Consider the following 23,820-nt stretch of genomic DNA (forward strand, 5'->3'; position numbering starts at 1 on the left):
AGTGTTTCTGAGCGGTTTTTAAAATGCTTGCTGGTGGAAAACCGCTTGGCTAATGAAAGTGAATGGGTTGGTGCACAGCAGAGCGGCTCGTTTTTTTCCACAAACGCAAACTCGGGGGCTGCAGCATTTTTTAGATTTCTGAGACGTTCCTGCCTCAGTGTGTAAAGTATAGGAAAGTGGAAAACCGCTCTGAAAAACGCCAGATCAGAGCAGTTTTCCAGGCGTTTTTGTTACAAAAGCTGCTCAGTAACAGCTTTACTGTAACAATATTTGTAATCTGCTGCACAAAAACACTATGCATGTTTAGAAAACCTCTCTAAAGACTCGTTCACACTTGAAATTACATAATGTGAGCTCTTACCGATAGCGTTTTTGCAGGAGTGATTTTTCCTTGATAAATGCAGAAAAAACACTGGACAAAGTAGCAGTTTGGGAGTGATCACGGTTAGCGGTTTTATACATGCTAACCGCAATCGCTCCAGAATTGTTGCCAAAACGCTGCAGGTAACGCGGTTGCAATTATCGCTAATCGCAAAAGTCCGTGATTGCGGCAGTGAGAACACTGCTATAGGGTACAATAGGACTAACTTTTAAAAACCGATAGCGGTTAGTGGGAATCGCGTGATTCCCGCTTAAATCCACCCTTTCCTGACCTCTGCCACCACCAAACTCTTCATCCATGCCCTCATAATTTCCCGCCTTGACTACTGCAATACCCTGCTGTCTGGTCTCCCTATGACCCGAATAGCCCCGCTGCAGTCCATCATGAATGCGGCAGCCAGAATTATCCACTGCTCCCATCGCTCCACCACGGCGATCCCCTCCGTGAATCCCTCCACTGGCTTCCTATCCAGTCCAGAATCAGATTCAAGATACTGTGTCTGACTTACAAATCTGTCCACAAAACCTGTCCAACCTACATTTCCGATCTTACTCAGAGGTACACACCTAGCCGCTCACTCTGCTCGTCCAATGAACTTTGCCCGACTGCCCCCTGCATCACTTAGTCCCATGCATGCCTACAGGACTTCTCAAGAGCTGCTCCAACACTATGGAACTCCCTACCTCCACCCATTAGGGCAGCCCCCTCCTTCAACAAGGCCCTCAAAACTCACCTTTTTACTCTGGCCTACCCCCACTTCACTGGTGCTCTAAACCCACAGCTGGACTCTGGTTCCCTACCTTTCGTGTCCCTACCTCTCCATCTAGATTGTAAGCCTTTGGACAGAGTGCTCCTCGTTATGTGTCCTACCTGATCACGCACCTCCATTACCATACACCCATCCTATGGATCTGAGTGACCCTAACTTGCCTAATCTCCATGCTCCCATCCAATGACTGACTAAGCATTACCCTGTACTCATACTGTGCTGCGTGATCTGGTTTTTCTTGTTTTCCTGTATTGTCATATTGCTACCCCCTAAATATTGTCTGTAACCTAAACGAATGTCCAGCGCTGCGTAATATGTTGGCGCTTTATAAATACAACAAATAAATACAATAAATAGATGTTAAGGGGCCTAAACATGCCTAGAATCGCTGTAAAAATCTGCTTCAGAAACGTTTGCAGATCTGCTATTAGGGCTGGTGCACACCAGAGCGGATCTGCAGCGTTTTTTTTAAAACACTTGCAGGGGGAAAACTGCTTGGCTATTGTTAGTCAATGGGATGGTGCACACCAGAGCGGCTTGTTTTTTCCACAAACGCAAACTCGGGGGCTGCAGCATTTTTTAGATTTCTGGGGCCAAATATTCCCCCAAAAAATAAAAAGTTAGATACCTGTATAACTTTGGTGGACACGGAGGACGCCGTCCGCGTCCTCCGTGCCGTTCCGCTGGGTCCCCGCCTCTCAATATCCCCTCGAATGGCTCCCGACCCCACGGCCAGGGTTGGGTTCTGCTGCCTGTATAAAGATGGCCGTGGCTGCGCACTCCGCATGGCCACTACTGCGGCTGCGCAGCTCTAGGGCCAACCCCCCGATCCACGCTACAGGAAACAGCCTGTTCCGTGGATCGGGGAGTTGGCCCTAGTGCTGCGCAGCCGCAGTATTGGCCATGCGGAGTGCGCAGCCACGGCCATCTTTATACAGGCAGCAGAACCCAACCCTGGCCGTGGGGTCGGGAGCCATTCAGGGGGATATTGAGAGGCGGGGACTCGGCGGAACGGCATGGAGAACGCGGACGGCGTCCTCCGTGTCCACCAAAGTTATACAGGCATCTAACTTTTTTTTTTTTATTTCTTGGGGGAACATTTGGCCTCGGAAGTCCTTTAATGTTAAAGTATAGGAAAGTGGAAAACCGCTCTGAAAAATGCCAGCAAAATCGCTCCAAGCAGGTTTTGATGAGCGATTATATACGTCACATTGAAGCGCAGACGCTAACAAAATGCTGCATGTCCTGTGCTGGTGATTTTGCTGATCCCAGATTCCCAATCACTTCTGTGGAATTGGCACCATCCATTTCCATTGGCAGAGCGTTTAGGGGAATCACTCTAGTGGTCTCCAGGCCTGAGACAGCCGCAGTGTTTGCAGATCTGCTGGCGGCCTGAGAGGTGACGTGTGACAAGCAGCAGCTGCGCTCTGTGGAGGGGGATGGGAGCTCCTCGCTTCTCCTGCACGCTGCTGGACACACAGCCTCAGCCTGGTGCACAACTACAGCGGAAGTCTCAGTGAAGCTGCTGGCGAGCAGGAAGTGACGCCGGGGTCAGGTGCTGCGGACGTAAGCAGAGAGGGGCGTGGCGGGAGGTCTGCCCGCAGTAAAGATGGCGATGGAGGCGGTACGCGTGAGTCCGCTGGGCACCACGTGGCGGATCAGCCTACCCCGCTAGGCGCCGGCCCCGCCCTTCGCAAGCTGCTGTATGACAGGCTGCGGGGGGCGGGGAAGCAGGTTAGTGTGAGGCGGGGAGGGGCAGCAGGTTAGTGTGAGGCGGGGAGGGGGCGGGGCAGCAGGTTAGTGTGAGGCGCGGGATGGAGCGGCCGGTGCAGGATGGATGGTTCCGGGAGACGTGCGGCTTGTGGCCGGGGCAAGCCATGTCCCTGCAGGTGGAGGAGGTGCTGGAGAGCCGGAGGAGCCGCTACCAGGAGATCCTCGTCTTCCGCAGGTCAGAGGCCACTCCCCCCCAGCAGCACCATGTGTGTGATGTACTTTATATATATCTCCCCCCATATGGCAGCCCCTCCACCCCCTGTATATATATATACACACACTATATATCTCTCTCTCTCTCTCCCCATATGCCAGCCCTGCAGCCCCTCCACCCCCTGCACTGTTTTCCCCCCAGGCTCTTTTAGGCGGGCGCTCCATCCGGCTAGTTTTGCTGACCACCCGGCTGTTATCACCTCTCCTAACAGGGATCTGGCTGCCTGAATGCGCCTCCCCCAATGCAAAAATGCCTGGTCCTTAAAGCGAGTCTGAAGCGAGAATAAATCTCGCTTCAGAGCTCATAGATAGCAGGGGCATGTGTGCCCCTGCTAAAACGCCGCTATCCCGCGGCTTAACGGGGTTCCCTTCACCCCCAAATCCCCTCCATGCAGCCGGGGAGCGCTTCCGCATTGGGGCAGGGCTAACCGCCGCAGACCTGCCCCACGTGCGTCTGTCAGCGCGTATCTCCGCCTCTCCCCGCCCCTCTCAGTCTTCCTTCACTGAGAGGGGCGGGGGAGAGGCGGCGATGCACGTCTGATAGACGCGACTGGAGGCAGGGCTGCAGCCGTTAGCCCTGCCTCCACTCACGACCAAGTCTACGACCAAGCATTGCGGGGGTGGGTTTGGGGGTGAAGGGACCCCCGTTTAGCCGTGGGATAGCGGCGGTTTAGCAGGGGCACACATGCTCCTGCTATCTATGAGCTCTGAAGCGAGAATTATTCTCGCTTCAGAGTCTCTTTAAGGGAGATTAGGTGGCCAGTTCCGAAACCTATCCACAGCATTAGAGAATCCACATTATTTCTGGTATTATGCTGATCAACCAGTTCTTTAAAGAATACCGGAGCTGGTGAAATTAAAATATTTTATACTCACCTGGGGCTTCCTCCAGCCCCATGAGCAGGGGTGTGTCCCTCACCGTCCTCCCGGGGGCCTCCATTCTCCAGCTAGCAGTCCCGACAATTGGCTCAGCCGTGCCATTAGAGGCAGAGGATCAGCAGCACAGCCAGGCAAATGGTATTGTGTGAAAGGAAATAAATGTCGGCCTGCATATCCCTCTCACTTCAGTTGCCCTTTAATTAAACTTCCTAGGTATCATTGTGTTAGAATTGCAGCTCACCTTCTGCAGGCTGAATAGTGTGCTGGTTAAAGGCTCTGCCTCTGACATGGGAGACCAGGGTTCGAATCTCGGCTCTGCCTGTTCAGTAAGCCAGCACCTATTCAGTAGGAGAACTTAGGCAAGTCTCCCTAACACTGCTACTGCCTATAGAGCGCATCCTAGGGGCTGCTGCTCTGGCGCTTTGAGTCCGCAAGGAGAAAGCGCGATATAAATGTTCTGTGTTTGTTTGTTTGCAGTCTTTCTCTGTCTGTGAGATCACACAGCTTATCTATTCAGCACAGCACACGTTTATCATTCTTAGCACAGATCCTGGCCTATAGCAATGCTGCTGGTCTCTGTTGTCCTCCTCTCCAGTGGCCCTGGGGGTTTCCCAGAGTGTCCAGTTTCCTCCTGCAGGATGAAGCTGTGGAGTGTAGCGGTGTATGCCGTCTCTTGTCAGACAGGCAGAGCCGGGAGGTTCGGTGTGCAGATCGGCGGTGGTACATCTAGGCAGTGAAATGTCAGCTTTGGGTGGGGGGCGGTTTATAAGGACGCGGTCTCTGTTACTTGCTTCTCAGCTGTTGGGGTGCCTTTGCTCTTCTCTGATGTGACCCCCATCATTGCCTGACTGTGTGGTGTGATTTATCTGCAGCAAGACGTACGGCAACGTGCTGGTGCTGGACGGATTGATCCAATGTACCGAGAGAGACGAGTTCTCCTACCAGGAAATGATCGCTAACCTCCCGCTCTGCAGTCACCCCAATCCACGCAAGGTGAGTATTATCCTGGCTGTCGTGTGGCTTTTAAATGAACTGGCAGACTTCTGCATGTGGATGCAATTAGGGCTGTGGAGTCGGTACAAAAATTATCCGACTCCAACTCCTCAGTTTATGAAACCGACCAACTCCAACTCCAGGTATCCAAAATTACTCCAACTCTTTAGTCTAATGCTTACCAGGGCTGTGGATTTTGTACAAAAATCATCCGACTCCAGGTACCCAAAATTACTCCACCTCCAGGGGCTTGATTCGCAAAGCAGTGCTAACCTACTTAGCACGTCTAAAGTCTTTAGACGTGCTAACCAGGGTGCTAAGTAGGTTAATCAATTGAGAAATCCGGTGCTAACCTACTTAGCACCCTGGTTAGCACGTCTAAAGACTTTAGACGTGCTAAGTAGGTTAGCACCGCTTTGTGAATCAAGCCCCTAGACTCCACAGCCCTGCTTGCAATGAGTGCTATTTTGATACAATAAAATTCATCTTATCCTTTAGTTGAGCTGTGAACCTTTTTTCTTAGCTATATTGTGATGCAGTCATGTGGCTGCCATGTTCTGTCTGTCACCGGGAGAGAGTTAGGATAAGAGCACATGTGACATTTGGTTACTCTGGCATAGCTCTGTGGTTACCTGGATCACCTGAAGTCCCAGAGCAGCCCCGTGTTTGCTGCCAGTGCCTGTACTGCAGACCACAGCTACCCATTGTGGCATGTCTGCCATAAACGTGGTATCCCCGCTGCATCATGTGACCATTTCCTGTGGGGCGTGGTGGATACAGGAAGGGCCTGTACAGGCATGGGGGAATAACATCAGATGAAGTGTTTAGTGCAGTCTCCGTGATTTCAGGCGTTTACATGACGTTACTGCTCATCGGCTGGCCTCATGTGTGTTTGCTCTGTGACAGGTTCTCATCATTGGCGGAGGAGATGGTGGAGTCCTGCGAGAGGTGGTGAAACACTCGTCTGTGGAGTCCGTAGTGCAGTGCGAGATCGATGAGGTAAGCCTGACATCTGCTGCGTAACCATGGTGATGAGCTAAACGCTAAAACACTATGCAATCTTCCTGTCAGATCGATGGGACGATCAGTCGTTTCCGGCATGTCCAATCTGCTCCCCATCGAGAAAGCGATGCGTTATTTTTCCCAGCCCCTCACTGAGCTCCATCTCTGTTCCTTCGCAGGAAGTCATCAATGCCTCTAAGAAGTACCTGCCTGGCATGGCGGTGGCGTATTCCAGCCCCAAGCTGACGCTGCACGTAGGGGACGGCTTCCAGTTCATGAAACAGAATCAGGACGCCTTCGATGTGATTATCACAGACTCCTCTGACCCTGTGGGTAAGTCACTTTGTGTGCAATGTGTGTATGGTGCCAGCAGGTGGCGCTCTTCACCCTGTAAACAGAATAGCCAGACAGCTGCACTATGAGATTGTAAGGGGGCTGAAATGTAGCCACATACTGGTAAGTGGCTGAATAGTGTACTGGTAAAGGGCTCTGACACAGGAGACCAGGGTATAAATCTCAGCTCTTCCTGTTCTGTAAGCCAGCATTTATTCAGTAAGGAGTTCTTGGACAAGACTCCCTAACACTGCCTACCGAGTGCGCTCTTGTGGCTACCTTGCCAGCGCTGTGAGTCCGACAGGAGAAAAGCGCTACACAAAGGAATTAACATTATTATACTTGCCTCGTGGTTGTGGGTCTGCATGGGCGAACTGACCATCTTTAGTAATGGTCCAAGCCCCTCTGCCCATGTGCCTGTATCTGCTGGTCAGATTAATGCAAACATGTAGCCTGCTTGTTCTTGTGGTGCGACCGTCGTCGCGGTGTCTGTGGAACTGGGCGGAGTCGCCCCTCTGGTACGTCGGATCTTTATTTAGCACCCTTCTGAGGGATTATGCCAATCTTTCTGCATGCTGATATACCTGGGAGCATGCGGGATAAAGGACAGATCCATTTCTAATCTGGAAGTGACTGAGTAACATTACAGTGTATGTTTTGTTAGTTTTTTAAGGTCCGTACACACGCCGGACTGGAGGCAACGACGGGTCCGTCGTCACCTCCCGCTGGGTGGGCGTTCCAGCGACAGTCCGGCGTGTGTACAGTCTGTCTGCAGACTGATACGGCTGTTTCTGAGCGATCCGCCCGGCGGACCTTTAGGTTCATCTTCTAAAGTTTAGAATCTAAACCCTTGTCGGGCTTGTAGAGAGGCGTGGCCACGTAGAGGCGTTTGTGTCACCTGTGGCCACGCTAAAGGCATTGCTCGCTCCTAGTCTCTGATCTTCACGTGGATGAGATGATGCTGTGATCTGTAGTATAAAGTCCGTTATAATTCAGCAAGTATATAAGGGGATATTGTGGATGGTTGAGTCATGGCGCATGAAGGAAACCCTCGCACCGCTGCTGGCAGTTCTGCACTTTGTGGCAGGTCACGTTATGTGGCTGCGAGTTTTGTGTCTCTGTATCGGTGCAGGCTGACACTAGGGGAAGAGGTTTCTCTGTCTCACCATACAGGACGGGTCAGTCACATTTATGGCCGGGTAAATTGTTGGGAAAACTGTGCGGAGCCAGTTAGACAGGAATTTCTAGCTGAGCTCTGTGATATTTCTCAGGCACCTTCCCCTCATTAATGGCCTATTACACAGGTGCCAGACACTAGGCCGGAGGACACCAGTCACCGCCTGGAATCCTGACTTTGCCGCGCGCGCTAATGCTTAGTGAAATGAGCCCCATGCCTCCCCTCCAGGGACCTCCAGCTGTGATGTCTTATCTCTCTCTGCTCACAGGTCCTGCCGAGAGTCTTTTTAAAGAGTCCTATTATCAGCTGATGAAGACTGCGCTCAAGGAGGACGGGATCCTCTGTTGCCAAGGTAACAGTACATCCGAAATTTAAAGCAACCTAAGCGAAAAATAAACATATGAGATAATTGTATGTAATAGTAGTAACTAGAACTTTTCTGGAGTCTCATATTGCTATTTTCAATGTAAGAGCTGAATTCTAAACAGCAGCAGCCATGTCAGTGTGACAAATCCTCCTTCATTCAAACTTTACATCCCTGTCTTATCAGCAGTGTTTCCTCAGCCAGATAGAAGTGTTTTGGCATTTTAGTTTTCAGGAAGGCTGAAATTTACTTTGTTTATCTGCTTTATTGCAGTGCAAAAAAGGACCTTGGACAAAATAAGATTAGCAGTAGTACTATATGTACCCATGTTTATCTCACCATGTCACATATCAGTTGAGGTAATATATGTGGGCGGCACTATCTGCACAGAGTTTGTATGTTCTCCCCGTGTCTGTATGGGTTTCCTCTGGACACTCTGGTGTCCTCCGATAAAAAAAAAAAAACATACAGATGAGTTAATTGCCTTCCCACTGATTTGGTCCTATAATAACTTTGTTTCCGGACGGTAGGGGCTCATTAGCTATTTTTTTTTTTTTTTTTTGCTCACCCTCTTGCCGCCTTGTCTTTTCCAGGCGAGTGTCAGTGGTTACACCTGGACCTCATTAAGGAGATGCATCAGTTCTGCAAGTCTCTGTTCCCTGTGGTGGAATACGCTTACTGCACCATCCCTACCTACCCCAGCGGGCAGATCGGGTTCATGCTGTGCAGCAAAAATCCTGTGAGTAACTCTGACACCACTGTGCTGTACTGCTCTGCTATAGGCCATGCCTCCTCTGTGCTGTACTGCTCTGCCATAGGCCACGCCTCCTCTGTGCTGTACTGCTCTGCCATAGGCCACAACCCCTCTGTGCTGTACTGCTCTGCCATAGGCCACGCCTCCTCTGTGCTGTACTGCTCTGCCATAGGCCACGCCTCCTCTGTGCTGTACTGCTCTGCCATAGGCCACGCCTCCTCTGTGCTGTACTGCTCTGCCATAGGCCACGCCTCCTCTGTGCTGTACTGCTCTGCCATAGGCCACAACCCCTCTGCTGTACTGCTCTGCCATAGGCCACGCCTCCTCTGTGCTGTACTGCTCTGCCATAGGCCACGCCTCCTCTGTGCTCTACTGCTCTGCCATAGGCCACGCCTCCTCTGAGCTCTACTACTCTGCCATAGGCCACGCCTCCACTGTGCTCTACCTCTGCCATGGGCCACGCCTCCTCTGTGCTCTACTGCTCTGCCATAGGCCACGCCTCCTCTGTGCTCTACTGCTCTGCCATAGGCCACGCCTCCTCTGTGCTCTACTGCTCTGCCATAGGCCACGCCTCCTCTGTGCTCTACTGCTCTGCCATAGGCCACGCCTCCTCTGTGCTCTACTGCTCTGCCATAGGCCACGCCTCCTCTGTGCTCTACTGCTCTGCCATAGGCCACGCCTCCTCTGTGCTCTACTGCTCTGCCACAGGCCACGCCTCCTCTGTGCTCTACTGCTCTGCCACAGGCCACGCCTCCTCTGTGCTCTACTGCTCTGCCACAGGCCACGCCTCCTCTGTGCTCTACTGCTCTGCCATAGGCCACGCCTCCTCTGTGCTCTACTGCTCTGCCATAGGCTACGCCTCCTCTGTGCTCTACTGCTCTGCCATAGGCCACGCCTCCTCTGTGCTCTACTGCTCTGCCATAGGCCACACCTCCTCTGTGCTCTACTGCTCTGCCATAGGCCACTTCTCCTCTGTTCTACTGCTCTGCCATAGGCCACGCCTCCTCTGTGCTCTGCACAGCTATAGGCCACTGCTCTGCCATAGGTTTTTTTGTTTGTTTTTATTGCAGTGAAGCTCATTGGTCGTTTTTTACTCATCACTGCTTTTAACCCTTTACTCCACAGAAAACGAGTTTCCGGGAGCCGGTGCGGCAGTTGTCTCAGGAGCAGGTCGATGAAATGAATCTGCGATACTACAACTCCGACGTCCACCGCGCAGCATTCGTCCTCCCAGAGTTCGCACGGAAAGTAAGAAACCTCTTAAGTCCAGTAGACTTTTAAGTCTACCCGAGGCCACATGTACCGTGCAAAACATGAATTGCCAAGACGCGTTTATTTTCTATTTCTGTGTAAAAGAGTTAACCTCCAGGCATGCAAGTGACGGCAGGAGATAAAGGTCAATAGTTCATATTTTAAGCTTCACGACATTTAAAAGAACGCTTTAACGAAAGGGATATGGAGGCTGCCATATTTATTTCCTTTTAACCATTTCAGCCCACTGGTATTTTTCACATTTAAGCACTCCTCTCATTCATTCCTCAATAACTTTGTCACTACTTATCGCAACAAAATGATCTATATCTTGTTTTTTCCACCACCAATCAGGCTTTCTTTGTGTGGTACATTATGCTAAGAATTATTTTATTCTAGATGCATTATAATGGGAATAAGAAATTTTTTTAAAAAAAATCATTTTTTTCAGTTTTCAGCCATTATAGTTTTAAAATTCATGCTACAATAATTAAAATCAACACATTTTATTTGGCCATTTGGCCCGGTTATTGCAACGTTAAAATTATATCCTTAGTATAATGTACGGTGACAATATTTTATTTGGAAATAAAGGTGCATTTATTTTGGGCACGCGGAGTCGGAGTCGGATGATTTTTGTACAAAATCCACAGCCCTGTTAAAGGACTTACGAGGCCTGTGTGCTAATAAAAAAAGTTAGATACCTGTGTCCGTTTTGTGAGGCACGGAGGACGCCGTCCGCGCCCTTCGTGCCTTTCCGTCTGGTCCCCGCCGCTCAATAGCCCCCCCCCCCGAACGTCCCCTGACCGCGCGTTCCGGGTCGGGCTCTCCAGACTGTACAAAGATGGCGGCCGGAGCTGGCCGCGGCTGCGCAGTCCGCATAGCCGCGAGTGCGGCTGCGCAGCTCCAAGGCCAACCCCCCGATCCACTTAACAGGCTGTTTCCTGTAGCGTGGATCGGGGGGTTGGCCTTAGAGCTGCGCAACCGCACTCGCGGCTATGCGGACTGCGCAACCGCGGCCAGCTCCGGCGGCCATCTTTGTGAAGGCTGTAGAGCCCGGGCCGTGCGGTCGGGGGGATACTGAGCTGCGGGGACCCGGCGGATAGGTGATAGGTCTGTCAGAAATCTGCCGTCGCACACACACGACCGCCCCTTCTGGCCCCGTCCTCCTCCGGCTCTCGGCAGTTTCTCTTCGTCCTGTCCCTGCACATGCGCAGATGCTAAAAAGCACTGACACACGGACAGACGCAGGGACACTTGCCTATTATTAGGTAGGATTACACTCTGCAGTCATGGCAATATCACCAATCCCACCGGCACTGTGTACTGCATGTCCTGCTATAAGTGCGACCCGCGGTACTCAACTGGCATGACTGTTGCTATGGTAACGCAAGCTGTTAACACTAGTTAGTAATGCGCATTGCCATAGCAACTGGTGCTAGTCCAGTACCGCGGGTCGCACTTAAAGCAGGAATCTCGGTGCAATGTCTGTGCAATCCAGCCCATTGCCTCATCCAGTCAGCACAGGGGCAGATCTGATAACGGTGTCTGAACGATTTTAGGAAACAATTGAATTGAGCAATTTCTGTCTGAAATAATGATTTTGATTCGATTTAAGATTTCCTTCAAATCAAGCTTTGTTCGCCTCTGTGCCTCTCTGTCCCCCTCTCTCTTTGTGTCCCCTCTGGGTCTCTCTCTGTGCCCCGTCCCCCAAGCTGCAGCAGTGCTGGGCATACCTTCCAGCACGAGTCCAGCGATGCCCATCTATCCACTCCTCCTCCTGCAGGCTGTAATGCACGGCATACTTCCTGTAGGTCATGTGACACACAGGAACCAGGAAGTATGCCGTGCACAAGAGTTGGCAGACAGCGAATGAGGATGGAAAGCGTTGGACTCCTGTCAGAAGGTATGTCCAACACTGCCGATGCTGCGGGCTGCACTCGCCGGGACTTGGGGGACGTTTGAAGCTGTTTCTTCAAACTTCCCCCATGTGGAAATAACGTCATTGCAGAAATTGTCACTTTGCCGGTTCCAAAATTTGTGAGCTTGGTGATCACGATTTCGATTTAAATTCGATTTCTCTTTCAGGCATAATGTAGAGACTGATCTGTCCGGCCGCGTTTCCCTTCCCTTGTGTAAAGCTGCTGCTTTTCTTCACATCAGTTGTCTTGTCTGGCTGACTGTTGCGCGAGGCGGCTGAGCGGAAGCGATCGTCACGGTGCTGATAATTGTTGTCCTTCTCTTCTCAGGCTCTCAGTGAAGTGTGAAGTGGCAGCCAGTCTGGTGCCTGTCTGATCAGAAGCTCCAGACGGCCTCCTCCGCAGAGCGAGTCCTCCGTGTCCCGTGAGACTGGCATGCTGGACCTGCCCTTCTCCGGATCATCGCTCTACACCAGTGCTGGCAACTGTGATCTGTTATCTCTTCTCAGGCCTAGAAACGATGGGTACAAATGTTACAGTGCATTGTCCGCATGCTGCACTCCTCCTCCCTAACTTATATACGCTCCTCCGCTGAAGCCCCTCACATTACAGCCGCTTCACCCTCCACGGAAACGCATTTCACTTCTGAATAGTTTGGTAAGGGGTTATTGTTGGCTGCTTCCCCCATCTGTGAGAGTTTCCATCACTTCCTGTGCAGACAGGAAGTACGGTTTACTAAGGCCTTTTTTGTGTTTCCTGTGACAGGAAATCTACCGGAAGTGATGTGGCATAAGATGAATATGATCTAGCACTAATGCTAATCATACTTCGATCTTCCCTGTGTTTACTATTGTTGAAAGGGTTAATAAATTATACTAATGAGGTTAGAATACTTTTGAATGTCTGTGCGCACACACCTGATAACCGGACAGGGATAAACGAAACAATAGGTTATCATTTCCTTGTATAGGAGTTGCATAAACAGTAGCCATGTCTGTGTGACGTCATCAGATTATATCTTCAGGTTTTTAACCTTTTTTATGGGAATCTGGGGTTCCAGGAAAGAACTATTCAGGATGAGTTCTACAGATTATTCTTATCTCACATTTATTATTGGCTTTGCTTTGAAGTTACACCGTCCCAGAGATGGGAAATCTCTCCAACCACTTTCCAAACTATATCCAGAACTAACAAGGGAAAAGTATTCCCGGCATTGGTTCTCATAGTGAAATGTATGTTTTTACATTTTTCCTACGTTTAGACTGAAGCTAACTGACCACCTTTACCAGGACATTGCGTTGGTTAATGAGATGCTAATTATTAGAATCCGCAGGAAGTACATTTGATTGGGCCAATGCCGAGCGGTTTACATGATGTGTGTAATCCGGGATTGTTAGCCTCTCTGGTGACGAGTACAGATGTGGCACAAGTCAGTTCATATGCTTCATGCAAGCTTCTAGAGGGCACCATGTATGGAACATACCATCGCCCAAGATAGACCCGCCCTCTGTGTGTCCCATACATGGCTCCTCCCATCGCCCAAGATAGACCCGCCCTCTGTGTGTCCCATACATGGCTCCTCCCATCGCACAAGATAGACCCGCCCTCAGTGTCCCATACATGGCTCCTCCCATCGCACAAGATAGACCCGCCCTCTGTGTGTCCCATACATGGCTCCTCCCATCACCCAAGATAGACCTGCCCTCTTGTGTGTCATTAACATGACTCCTCCCATCGCACAAGATAGACCCTCCCTCTGTGTCCCATACATGGCTCCTCCCATCGCAAAGATAGGCCCGCCCTCCGTGCGTCCCATATATGGCTCCTCCCATCGCACAAGATAGACCCGCCTTCTGTGCGTTCAATACATGGCGTCCTCCCAATTGCATAAGATAGATCCGCCCTCTGTGCGTTCCATACACGGCTCCTCCCATCACACAAGATAGACCCGCCTTCAGTGTGTTCCATATATGGCCCCTCCCATCACACAAGATAGACCTGCCCTCTGTGCGTTCCATACATTGCTCCTCCCATCACACAAGATAGACCCGCCCTCTGGGTATTCCATACATGGCTCCTTCCATCGCCCAAGATAGACTCGCCTCTGTGCGTTCCATATAAGGCTTCTCCCATCATACAAGATAGACCCGCCCTTTGTGTGTTCCATATATGGGTCCTCCCATCGCACAAGATAGACCCGCCCTCTGTGCGGTCCATATATGGCTCCTCCCATTACACAAGATAGACCCTCTCTGTGTGTTCCATACATGGCTCCTCCCATCACACAAGATAGACCCGCCCTCTGTGTGTCCCATACATGGCTCCTCCCATCACACAAGATAGACCCGCCTCTGTGCGGTCCATACATGGCTCCTCCCATCGCACAAGACAGACCTGCCTCTGTGTGGTCCATACATGGCTCCTCCCATTGCACAAGATGGATGCCCAGCGTCTGCCTGGAACCAGGAAGTGGTGATGGAAGTGATGCGCTCTTGAATTGGAAGCCTCCATGAGTTTCCTGTGGGCGGGGTGCACAGCTGAGGGTCTGAAATCAAAAACATTTTAATGAAATTGGGTTTTACTGCATTTACATTTTCAAGTGTAAATTTTACATTATTAATTGCGTTCGGCATTAAAATGAAAATGTTTATGAAATGTTGGCCGTGTGCGAGGAAAAAAGCAGCACAGAATCAGGAGTGGACACACAAAATAAAATCCTGAATTGCGAGCTGCCTGTAGACGTAGTACGTTCTGTTTTCGTACGATGCACCCAGTCCTTGGCTGCTGTCACACGGCGTCCGTCTCGTCTTGTTCTAACAGACATCACAACCGCATCCTCATGCAATTATAGGTCTATAGGTTCACATCCGCAGTGTGGCGGGCTCTGCTGGAATAACGAGCAGCATGCAGTGCGTTTCCCAGGTAACGTGTAGTTACAGTGGCAGTGAAGCATACTGTCATTGTGCTGTATGTGTCATATCGCATTTGTGACGTGTGATGCGGATATTTGCCACATGCGTAATGTGAAGGGAGCCTCAGAGAAGCCTGAACAGAGTCCTGTGTGATGTCTGTCTGGGCCTGATCCATTTCTCATTTTCTCCTAGGAGATCATTTTTCCTCTTTCGTCTGTTTAAAATAACTTTTCAGCACTTAATAATTGAAAAAGTACCAAAAAGTGGGTGAAAAAGTACTGCCAAAATGATTCCGAGTATTTTCCTGCTTGTTGGTGGCTTAGGACAATTTATGGATAAGGTGTGGAGACCTCACCTGAGGGAAAAAGTGAATTGGATCGTCCTCTGATTTCTAGTCTATGCTTTTCTGTTCCCCGCTAGAACTTGCCCAGCTGTTACCCTCAGCAGGTGATCTGAATTAGCAACCAGTGGAAGCTTAGGAATAAAGCTGGCTATCCCCCCCCCCCCACTAAAGTCCAATCACGTTACTCTTCATTAGCGTGTGTGGTATCTAATGCTAGTTTTGGAATCCCGTTTGCTGAGGACATTGAAAGGAACATTTATTGGTGCCGTACACTATATGATGATCCACCTATGGATTTTTCTCATGGTTTTATGAAATTGTGTGACCTCCATCTCCACCAGTGGCATCAGCCATCTCCATTCCTCTTCCAGCACCTCCTGGAAAGGGTGAAAAAGCCTCCATATTCCTCACTGAAGAAGCCCACAAGCATTAGGAGCTGTGATGGGTCACTTTGGAAAGTGTTCTATTCCTCCAGCCACGCCCTATTGCCTGATGTCATGAAAGGAGACCTCCGAGTTTCTGTTTAGTTCAGTTTTAGCCTCCTCTGTCACAGAAGAGCCTCATGTCATGTCTGAGGGATCTACCATTCAGGACTTGTGGTTCCATTACTGGTGGACACAGATGGGCTGAACCATCTACTGGCTTCCTGTAAAGTGGAGATTAGATCACAGGGTCTCTCAAACGTGTCCTCCGGTTCCACCAACGGAGTGCTGGTAAATAGGGATGGGGGTTGAGATGCAAATAATTGAGTTATTGCAGTATTATTAAAATTTGGAATGTTAAAGTATGCAGTTTGAATATGGACCAATCAGATTTCACCTTTTCAAGTTGCATAAATTTGTATTATTTGTCTCTCACTTCCCATCCCTAGTAGTAACTCCACAAATAACTGCGATGTAGACATGGTCTGTGATGTGCTTACATGCAAATTGTATGCACCTTGAAATTGGGCAAGAGAAAACTGGGAAGAAGTATATGTGATAGGCCCAATTCCCAGCTGCATATGATTTGCATTACACTTGTAAGAAAGCTGTAATTATCTCTGCTTAGACATGGCTTACCTTTCCTGTGACCTGCAGGCCGTGGTGAGTATTGTGCTAGCAGAGAGATTGGTCTAGCCCCACCCACGTTCTCAGGGAATCTCTTCCTCTCACCCACAATGAGAGGGGTAAGGGGCTGCAAACTAATGGCTTAAGTACTGGAGACGTGATCTGCTAGTAGATGGTTCGGTCCATCTATCCCGATTCCTTTTTCTGTATTGGTTACTGCCAGCATCATCAGTATCATGTATATGTTACCTATATCTATTTAATACCAGGTCTAATCCAAGTCACTGACCCTGAAGCTGCTAATCCCCCATTCTGTGGCTGGTAATTTGCATAGACCTCTCTCCATATTCCTCCAATGGTTTGATCCTGGCTGCTTTGCCATGGGAGGGGTCAGTTGAATGGGATATAGGGGTGTTAGAGGTTTGGGGTTATCTGTAATCAATGGATATTATCTGTCAGTAATAAAGCAAAATTAAAAGAATTAAAAAAAAAAGCCACGTTTTGCTGTCCTTATTCTGGCTGCAATGCGAGTCTGTCGCAGAGAAGAACTTTCCGAGTGGTACGGATGGTCAACGTGATGCAGATAATTCCAAGTTCATGCAATATTATGCAAATGTATGTAGCTTGAAAATGGACCCACCCGGCCAAGGTGGAATTCTGTTGGTACATTTTTGAGTTGGAGGTGACAGGAGCTGGTTAAGGAGTGAATGTGAGGAATAAAAGAGAGGATTCAAATATTACCCCTTAGCACTGTGCTTTGGGAATTGAAGTTATAGGGGTGTTATTAACATTTATTGTTATATCAGGTGGAGGGGTGGACAGGGATAGTGGAAAAATTAGTTCTGTTTTACGCATATTAAAGGAGTCTTTAGGGGAAAAAGGATAAAATAAGTGGTACTTACCGGGGGCTTCCTCCAGCTCCAAGCTCCCAGGACGTCCCTCGCCGCAGCTCTCCCCACAGCCATTCGCCGCAGGTCCTTCCCCGTCGATGACGTCAGAGCGACCTCCAGGTCGGCCTGTCCTGCGCCAGTGTGAGCGGCGCTGTCAATCACCCCCACGTGGGCCGGAGCGGACTGCGCAGGCGCAGAACTACTACCACCTGCGCAGTCGCTCCGGCCCACGTCGTGGTGATTGACAGCGCCGCTCGCGCAGGCGCAGTACAGGCCGACCTGGAGGTCGCTTTGATGTCATCGCCGGGGACTGGGATGGACCTGTGGGGAGAGCTGTGGCAAGGGACATGCTGGGAGCTTGGGGCTGGAGGAAGCCCCCAGTAAGTACCACTTATTTTATCCTTTTTCCCCTGATGACTCCTTTAAGTTTTAAGAAGTGAGAGGTCATGAAAGAGGATATAGCAGACAAGCAGTCTGGAACACATGTGAGGAGTGCGTTTAGGTCTGGGGACAACCGAAGAGAGAGGTATATGGAGGCTACCATATTTATTTCCTTTTTAGCAATACCAGTTGCCTGGCAGCCCTGCTGATCCTCTGCCTCTTAAGTGGTATCGAAAACCAAAGAAGTTTATTAAGTTGCCAAGGCCATGCATGTAGATGGAAAAGTGGAGGGGGCAAAGGACAGAGCCTTGCGGTACCCCTACAGATTTAGAGGTGAGGTGATCTGAGTAAGAGTTATGAGTAATGTTAGTACATGGATTAAGGATGAGGATAGCTGCAGAATGAGATAAGAAGGGAAATAAGATCCAAGGAATGCTTGGTTAGATGAGATAAGAGAGGAAAAAGAATGTTCAGAGAGTGGAGAGAGCAGACTGAGAGTAATCGAGAAGTGAGGTGTGGATGGAATTAGAGTGCTGTGTGGAAAAACCACTTTAGATTTTGTCAATTTTATCAGTGAAGTATGTGGTAAATCTTCAACTGCTAAGAATGAAGAAGGCTATTTTGGGATAGGTTATTAAATTGGGTTTTGTGACTACAAATTAAGGTATGCAGTAGCACTATTCTCTACATATACACTCCCCACAGAGCTGCAGGGAATCCACTGAGAATGTTGTGCTCACTGATCGCAGAGGTGTTGTCTATCCACCATAAACCTGGTTCAGATTGTACACGAAGAATGTGTAATAGAGGAAGAATCCCCTCATTCCCCTGCAGAGTACCTGCACATCACTATTACATGTACCCACAGTTACATTGCCTAGGACCTGATCCATGTTCAGATCATGCATGATGAATGTGTAATAGAGGAAGAATCCCCTCATTCTCCTGCAGAGTACCTGCACATCACTTACATGTACCCAGAGTTACATTGCCTAGGGCCAGATCCATGTTCAGATCATGCATGAAGAATGTGTAATAGAGGAAGAATCCCCTCATTCTCCTGCAGAGTGCCTGCACATCACTCTTACATGTACCCACAGTCACATTGCCTAGGGCCTGATCCATGTTCAGATTGTACATAAGGAATGTGTAATAGAGGAAGAATCCCCTCATTCTCCTGCAGAGTACTTGCACATCACTCTTACATGTACCCACACTTACATTGCCTAGGGCCTGATCCATGTTCAGATCATGCATGATGAATGTGTAATAGAGGAAGAATCCCCTCATTCTCCTGCAGAGTACCTGCACATCACTTACATGTACCCAGAGTTACATTGCCTAGGGCCAGATCCATGTTCAGATCATGCATGAAGAATGTGTAATACAGGAAGAATTCCCTCATTCTCCTGCAGAGTACCTGCACATCACTCCTACATGTACCCACATTCACATTGCCTAGGGCTTGCAGATTGTACATGAAGAATGTGTAATAGAGGAAGAATCCACTCATTCTCCTGCAGAGTGCCTGCACATCACTCTTACATGTACCCACAGTCACATTGCCTAGGGCCTGATCCATGTTCAGATTGTACATAAGGAATGTGTAATAGAGGAAGAATCCCCTCATTCTCCTGCAGAGTACCTGCACATCACTCTTACATGTACCCACAGTCACATTGCCTAGGGCCTGATCCATGTTCAAATCATGCATGAAGAATGTGTAATAGAGGAAGAATCCCCTCATTCCCCTGCAGAGTACCTGCACATCACTCTTACATGTACCCACACTTACATTGCCTAGGGCCTGATCCATGTTCAGATTGTGCATGAAGAATGTGTAATAGAGGAAGAATCCCCTCATTCCCCTGCAGAGTACCTGCACATCACTCTTACATGTACCCACAGTCACATTGCCTAGGGCCTGATCCATGTTCAGATCATGCATGAAGAATGTGTAATAGAAGAATCTCATTCTCCTGCAGAGTACCTGCACATCACTCTTACAGGTACCCACCGTTCTATTATCTAGGGCCTGAGCCATGTTTAGATTATGCATGAATAATGTGTAATAGAGGAAGAATCCCCTCATTCTCCTGCAGAGTAGCTGTATATCACTCTTACATGTACCCACAGTTACATTGCCTAGGGCCTGATCCATGTTCAAATCATGCATGAAGAATGTGTAATAGAGGAAGAATCCCCTCATTCCCCTGCAGAGTACCTGCACATCACTCTTACATGTACCCACAGTTACATTGCCTAATCCATGTTCAGATTGTGCATGAAGAATGTGTAATAGAGGAAGAATCCTCTCATTCTCTTGCAGAGTACCTGCACAAGATTGTATTTAATCGATTCACAGCATTAAAGTATCTAACTTGCGATCATGAAGGTCCTGAAGGGAGGAGGAGGACATGTCAGCCTAGTGAACTCTTGTGTCAGTCTTGTCAACCATGAAAATACTGTAAGGTTTTCAGTAATGTGCAGCCTCCGTGGTCTGATGGTACAGCCCACATATTGCAGAGAACAACTGGTGCAAGTAACTACATCAACAACATATTTTGTATTGCAGTTCATGAACTGACTCACAAGAAAGTTACCACCAGAAGTGGACATCACAGATCGGGAAGAAAATGTAATGAACACTATTTGCAAGTAATTAAACCCCATCAGTAAAATCCTACCATGGACAGCCAGTTGGGAGAATGACTATAGCAGAAAAGACTTGGACACCTAGCGCTGGGCACCTCTGCTGCCAAACCTGACACCCTGTGAAATTATTATTTTATTATTATTGATTTATAACGCACCAACATATTCCGTGGCGCTGTACAAAGTAGGAAAGAAACATGGGATACACTAATACATCAAATACAGAATTGGTAGTGAGAGGACAAAAGTAATGATTAAAATGTAAAACAAAGTCCAAGACACAAAAGGGTGAGCGAGCCCTGCCCTTGTGAGCTTACAATCTGAAGGAATGGGGGTAAACAATAAACATACCTAGAGGCAGTGTTTTAGGACATCTAGTAAGAGTACAGGGGAAGTGGCCGAAGGTAGCGTATACTTGTTGGAAAAACTGAGTTTTGAGAGAGTGTTAATGGTAACAAAGGTTGGAGAGTGACAGATGTGTTGTGGAAGGGAGGGGTGAAGCACATGAGAAGTCTTGAATAGATGAATGTAAGGAGGTAATTCCAGAGGAGGACAACAGAAGATCATGTGCAGATCTGAGATTACGATTGGGTTGGAATCTGGAAATTGATGCAATGAATGTGTTTGCATGTCTGCACTATGCATGTTACAGGGCCAGAGTTAGGACACCTATGTTTACCTGGGTACTTCTGCGCAGTATAGGTGACTAAGCATAAGAATGCATTCTTCTGTGAACTAAAACCCTGGCTTTTAATTTAGCTGTAGGGATAACAGTTGTGCCTGGATGAGTAAATCTGTGAATGCATTTGTTTGAACATTTGCATGTGAGAGTGCGAAGGGTTAATTGATTTTTGCTGTTTCTAGCCACACCCCCTTCAGCACCTCCCTTTCCCTAATAATTTATTTAATGTCCTAACTAGAGGCGATGTGCCTGGATATATGTATGTTTATTCTGATCATTGACCCCTGTGGCTAGGGTCCAATTCGGTGCACTCCCCCTTCCCCTGTATGTTTGTCAGCATGCAGACAGCTTATGCTGGTGTATGCGCATGGTGCACATGGACACATAACATTAGCTCCCTTGTGCGATGGGTAGGATGCACTGTCTTTCCCAGGAGAGGAAGTTAGGATGTGTGCTCCTAATCCATTGATAGGTTTGATGCAATGAATGTGTTTGCATGTCTGCACTATGCATGTTACAGGGCCAGAGTTAGGACACCTATGTTTACCTGGGTACTTCTGCGCAGTATAGGTGACTAAGCATAAGAATGCATTCTTCTGTGAACTAAAACCCTGGCTTTTAATTTAGCTGTAGGGATAACAGTTGTGCCTGGATGAGTAAATCTGTGAATGCATTTGTTTGAACATTTGCATGTGAGAGTGCGAAGGGTTAATTGATTTTTGGAAATTAGTGAGGATATGTACCAGGGAGAGAGATTGTGGAGAGCTTTGTAGGTTCGGGTTAAGAGCTTGTACCCGGATCCTCTGGGTAATTGGCAGCCAGTGAAGTAACAGAGAGGAGCAGCAGAGGAAGAGCAAGAAGAAAGATGAAAGAGATGAGCAGCAGAGATCGAAGGAGTGCCAGTCTGTTAGTTACTAGTCCACAAAGTAGTATGTTGCAGTAGTCCACGTGAGATATTATAAGAGCATGTACTAACATTTTAGTTGTGTCTTGAGTGAGAAGAGGTCAAAGGTTCTCATTAACTCTTTTATCAGCTTGTAAGATGTGCAAACTTTTCTGTTTATCTTCAGTACGGTATTCAAAGCTCCCGACCCTCTCATTTTCCCAATCAGAATATCATTGTGATTTAAGGCATTGCTTAATCTTCTTAAACTTCTGATGCAAAACCCCTTCATCTGGGCATTTTTGGCAGACCCTAGTGAACTCCCCCACAGGGGTCCCTTAGTGTGGGAAAGGTGACAGCTGGATTCTCTCAAGGTTAAATTTCCACCACCTTTGAATACGCATGATGCATTTTCCAGTCCGATCAACAGGAATTGGACGATTGTTTCTGTCATGTCCGATCTGCCCCTGTTTGATAACGGGATGGATTTTCCAAACTTATCACGGTAAAATTGATCCCATTATCGATGCAGCCTATTGTCAGATTACCCGTCAATTGGATGGAAAATTGCAATGTGTGTACCCAGCATAAAGGTTTTACCAACCTGTAGAGTGATATTTAAATAATTGATAACAGGATCCCAGCCAAAGGTAAACAACAAATTAAGATCGTTGTTGAAGTAGCCCTGAAAATCTTATATTAACCATTTTAGCCTTTTGGATGTGACTGTCACGTTCAAAAGGCTGCTGCTGTGCCTCTGCGCGCTCCCGCGAGCGATCACATGCCCCCGTGCCGCCCCCCGTTAGCCCGGAGATCAATGAATGGGGACATAGTACTTCTTTGAGAAGCTGCGATCTTTCTGAAGTAAAAAAAAAAAAAGTTTCCCATCCTCTGACTTCCTGGAAGCGAGAGTGCTCACTTCCAGGACTAAAAAAAATAAAATTTACTGTGGCCATCTTGTGGCTAAATCAGTCTTTCTCAACCTTTTTACCATGGAGGAGCCCTGTAAATAGCTTTTGGATCTCAAGGAACCCCTGCAAACAATTTTTTGGTTTCGAGGAACCCCTACATTTATTTTTCAGGAGGCGTGGTCTTTAAGTAGGTTAGGCTGCTAATTTCACTATCTCCTATTACACTGCCACTCATTATACTGTCTCCTGACCCCCCCAATTGAGTGCTTCTTGTTACAGTACCACCTATTATGGTGTGCTCTATTATACTTCCCCCACGATGGGGTAAAATGCCAAGGAACCCCTGCAGAGTCCTCAAGGAACCCTGGGGTTCCAGGGAACCCTGGTTGAGAAAGCCTGGGCTAAATAGTAAAACTACATCTACATACATTTTTTTTATGAAATAAAAAAACATTATTTGATTTAAAATTAACTGTTTATCTCCCACACTAAAAAATACCCAGATACAATTTTTAATGAAAAAAAAATTACAATAAAAAACAAATAGTTACCTAAAGGTCTGAACTTTTTTAATATGCATGTGAAGAAGGTATATAACAAAACATTTTTTAGATTATAAGCTTGTAAATAGTGATGGACGCAAAACTGAAAAAATGCACCTTTATTTCCAAATAAAATATTGGCGCCATACATTGTGATAGGGACATAATTTAATCAGTGTAATAACCGGGACAAATGGGCAAATAAAATACATAGGTTTTAATTATGGTAGCATGTATTATTTTAAAGCTATCATAGCCGAAAACAGAAATAATGATTTTTTTTTCCATTTTTTCTTAATATTCCTGTTTAAAATGCATTTAGAAAAAAATAATTCTTAGCAAAATGTACCATCCAAAGAAAGCCTAATTGGTGGCAGAGAAAACAAGATTTAGATCAATTCATTGTCACAGTTAGTGATAAAGTAATTGCCGAATAAATGGGAGGTAAAAAATTCCTCGGATGCATCAGGTGAAAAACGACTGAAGGCTGAAGTGGTTAAATCTCCAGGGTAATGCCACACAACTAATAAAGTGATGTACCCCTTGTACCATTCACAAATGGTCAATAAAGGAGTTCATTTCCTCAAAGATGTGGAGCTCCTCCTGTCAGACCTTATAGAGATCGGCCAGTGAGGGTGGCAGCTTCAACCCCATGGAAGCTCCTTCTTCCACCCCTTATAGAGATCAACCCCCATGGAAACTCCTCCTTCCTCACCTTATAGAAATCAACCCCCATGGAAGCTCCCCCTTCCACCCCTTATAG

At 48.0% G+C, this 23,820-nt stretch overlaps 1 protein-coding gene across 1 annotated transcript; it reads left to right on the forward strand.

Annotated features, from left to right (window-relative positions):
* The first annotated feature begins 2,931 nt into the window (after positions 1-2,931).
* On the forward strand, positions 2,932-16,606 carry SRM (spermidine synthase). The gene is made up of 8 exons (XM_068238767.1): positions 2,932-3,099; positions 4,889-5,009; positions 5,916-6,008; positions 6,191-6,344; positions 7,790-7,873; positions 8,479-8,624; positions 9,765-9,887; positions 12,140-16,606. Exons 1-8 carry the CDS (start codon positions 2,966-2,968, stop codon positions 12,155-12,157), a joined length of 873 nt encoding a protein of 290 aa, XP_068094868.1. The 5' UTR covers positions 2,932-2,965; the 3' UTR covers positions 12,158-16,606.
* The last annotated feature ends 7,214 nt before the right edge of the window (positions 16,607-23,820 follow it).

The sequence above is a fragment of the Hyperolius riggenbachi genome, chromosome 6 (assembly GCF_040937935.1).
Source record: "Hyperolius riggenbachi isolate aHypRig1 chromosome 6, aHypRig1.pri, whole genome shotgun sequence".
Taxonomy (NCBI): domain Eukaryota; kingdom Metazoa; phylum Chordata; class Amphibia; order Anura; family Hyperoliidae; genus Hyperolius; species Hyperolius riggenbachi.

Coding starts and splice junctions, on each gene's coding strand:
- SRM (XM_068238767.1), top strand. CDS start 2,966: ATGGAGCGGCCGGTGCAGGATGGATGGTTCCGGGAGACGTGCGGCTTG. Junction 6,345..7,789: donor AGACTCCTCTGACCCTGTGG/GTAAGTCACTTT, acceptor CTCTGCTCACAG/GTCCTGCCGAGAGTCTTTTT. Junction 7,874..8,478: donor CGGGATCCTCTGTTGCCAAG/GTAACAGTACAT, acceptor TGTCTTTTCCAG/GCGAGTGTCAGTGGTTACAC.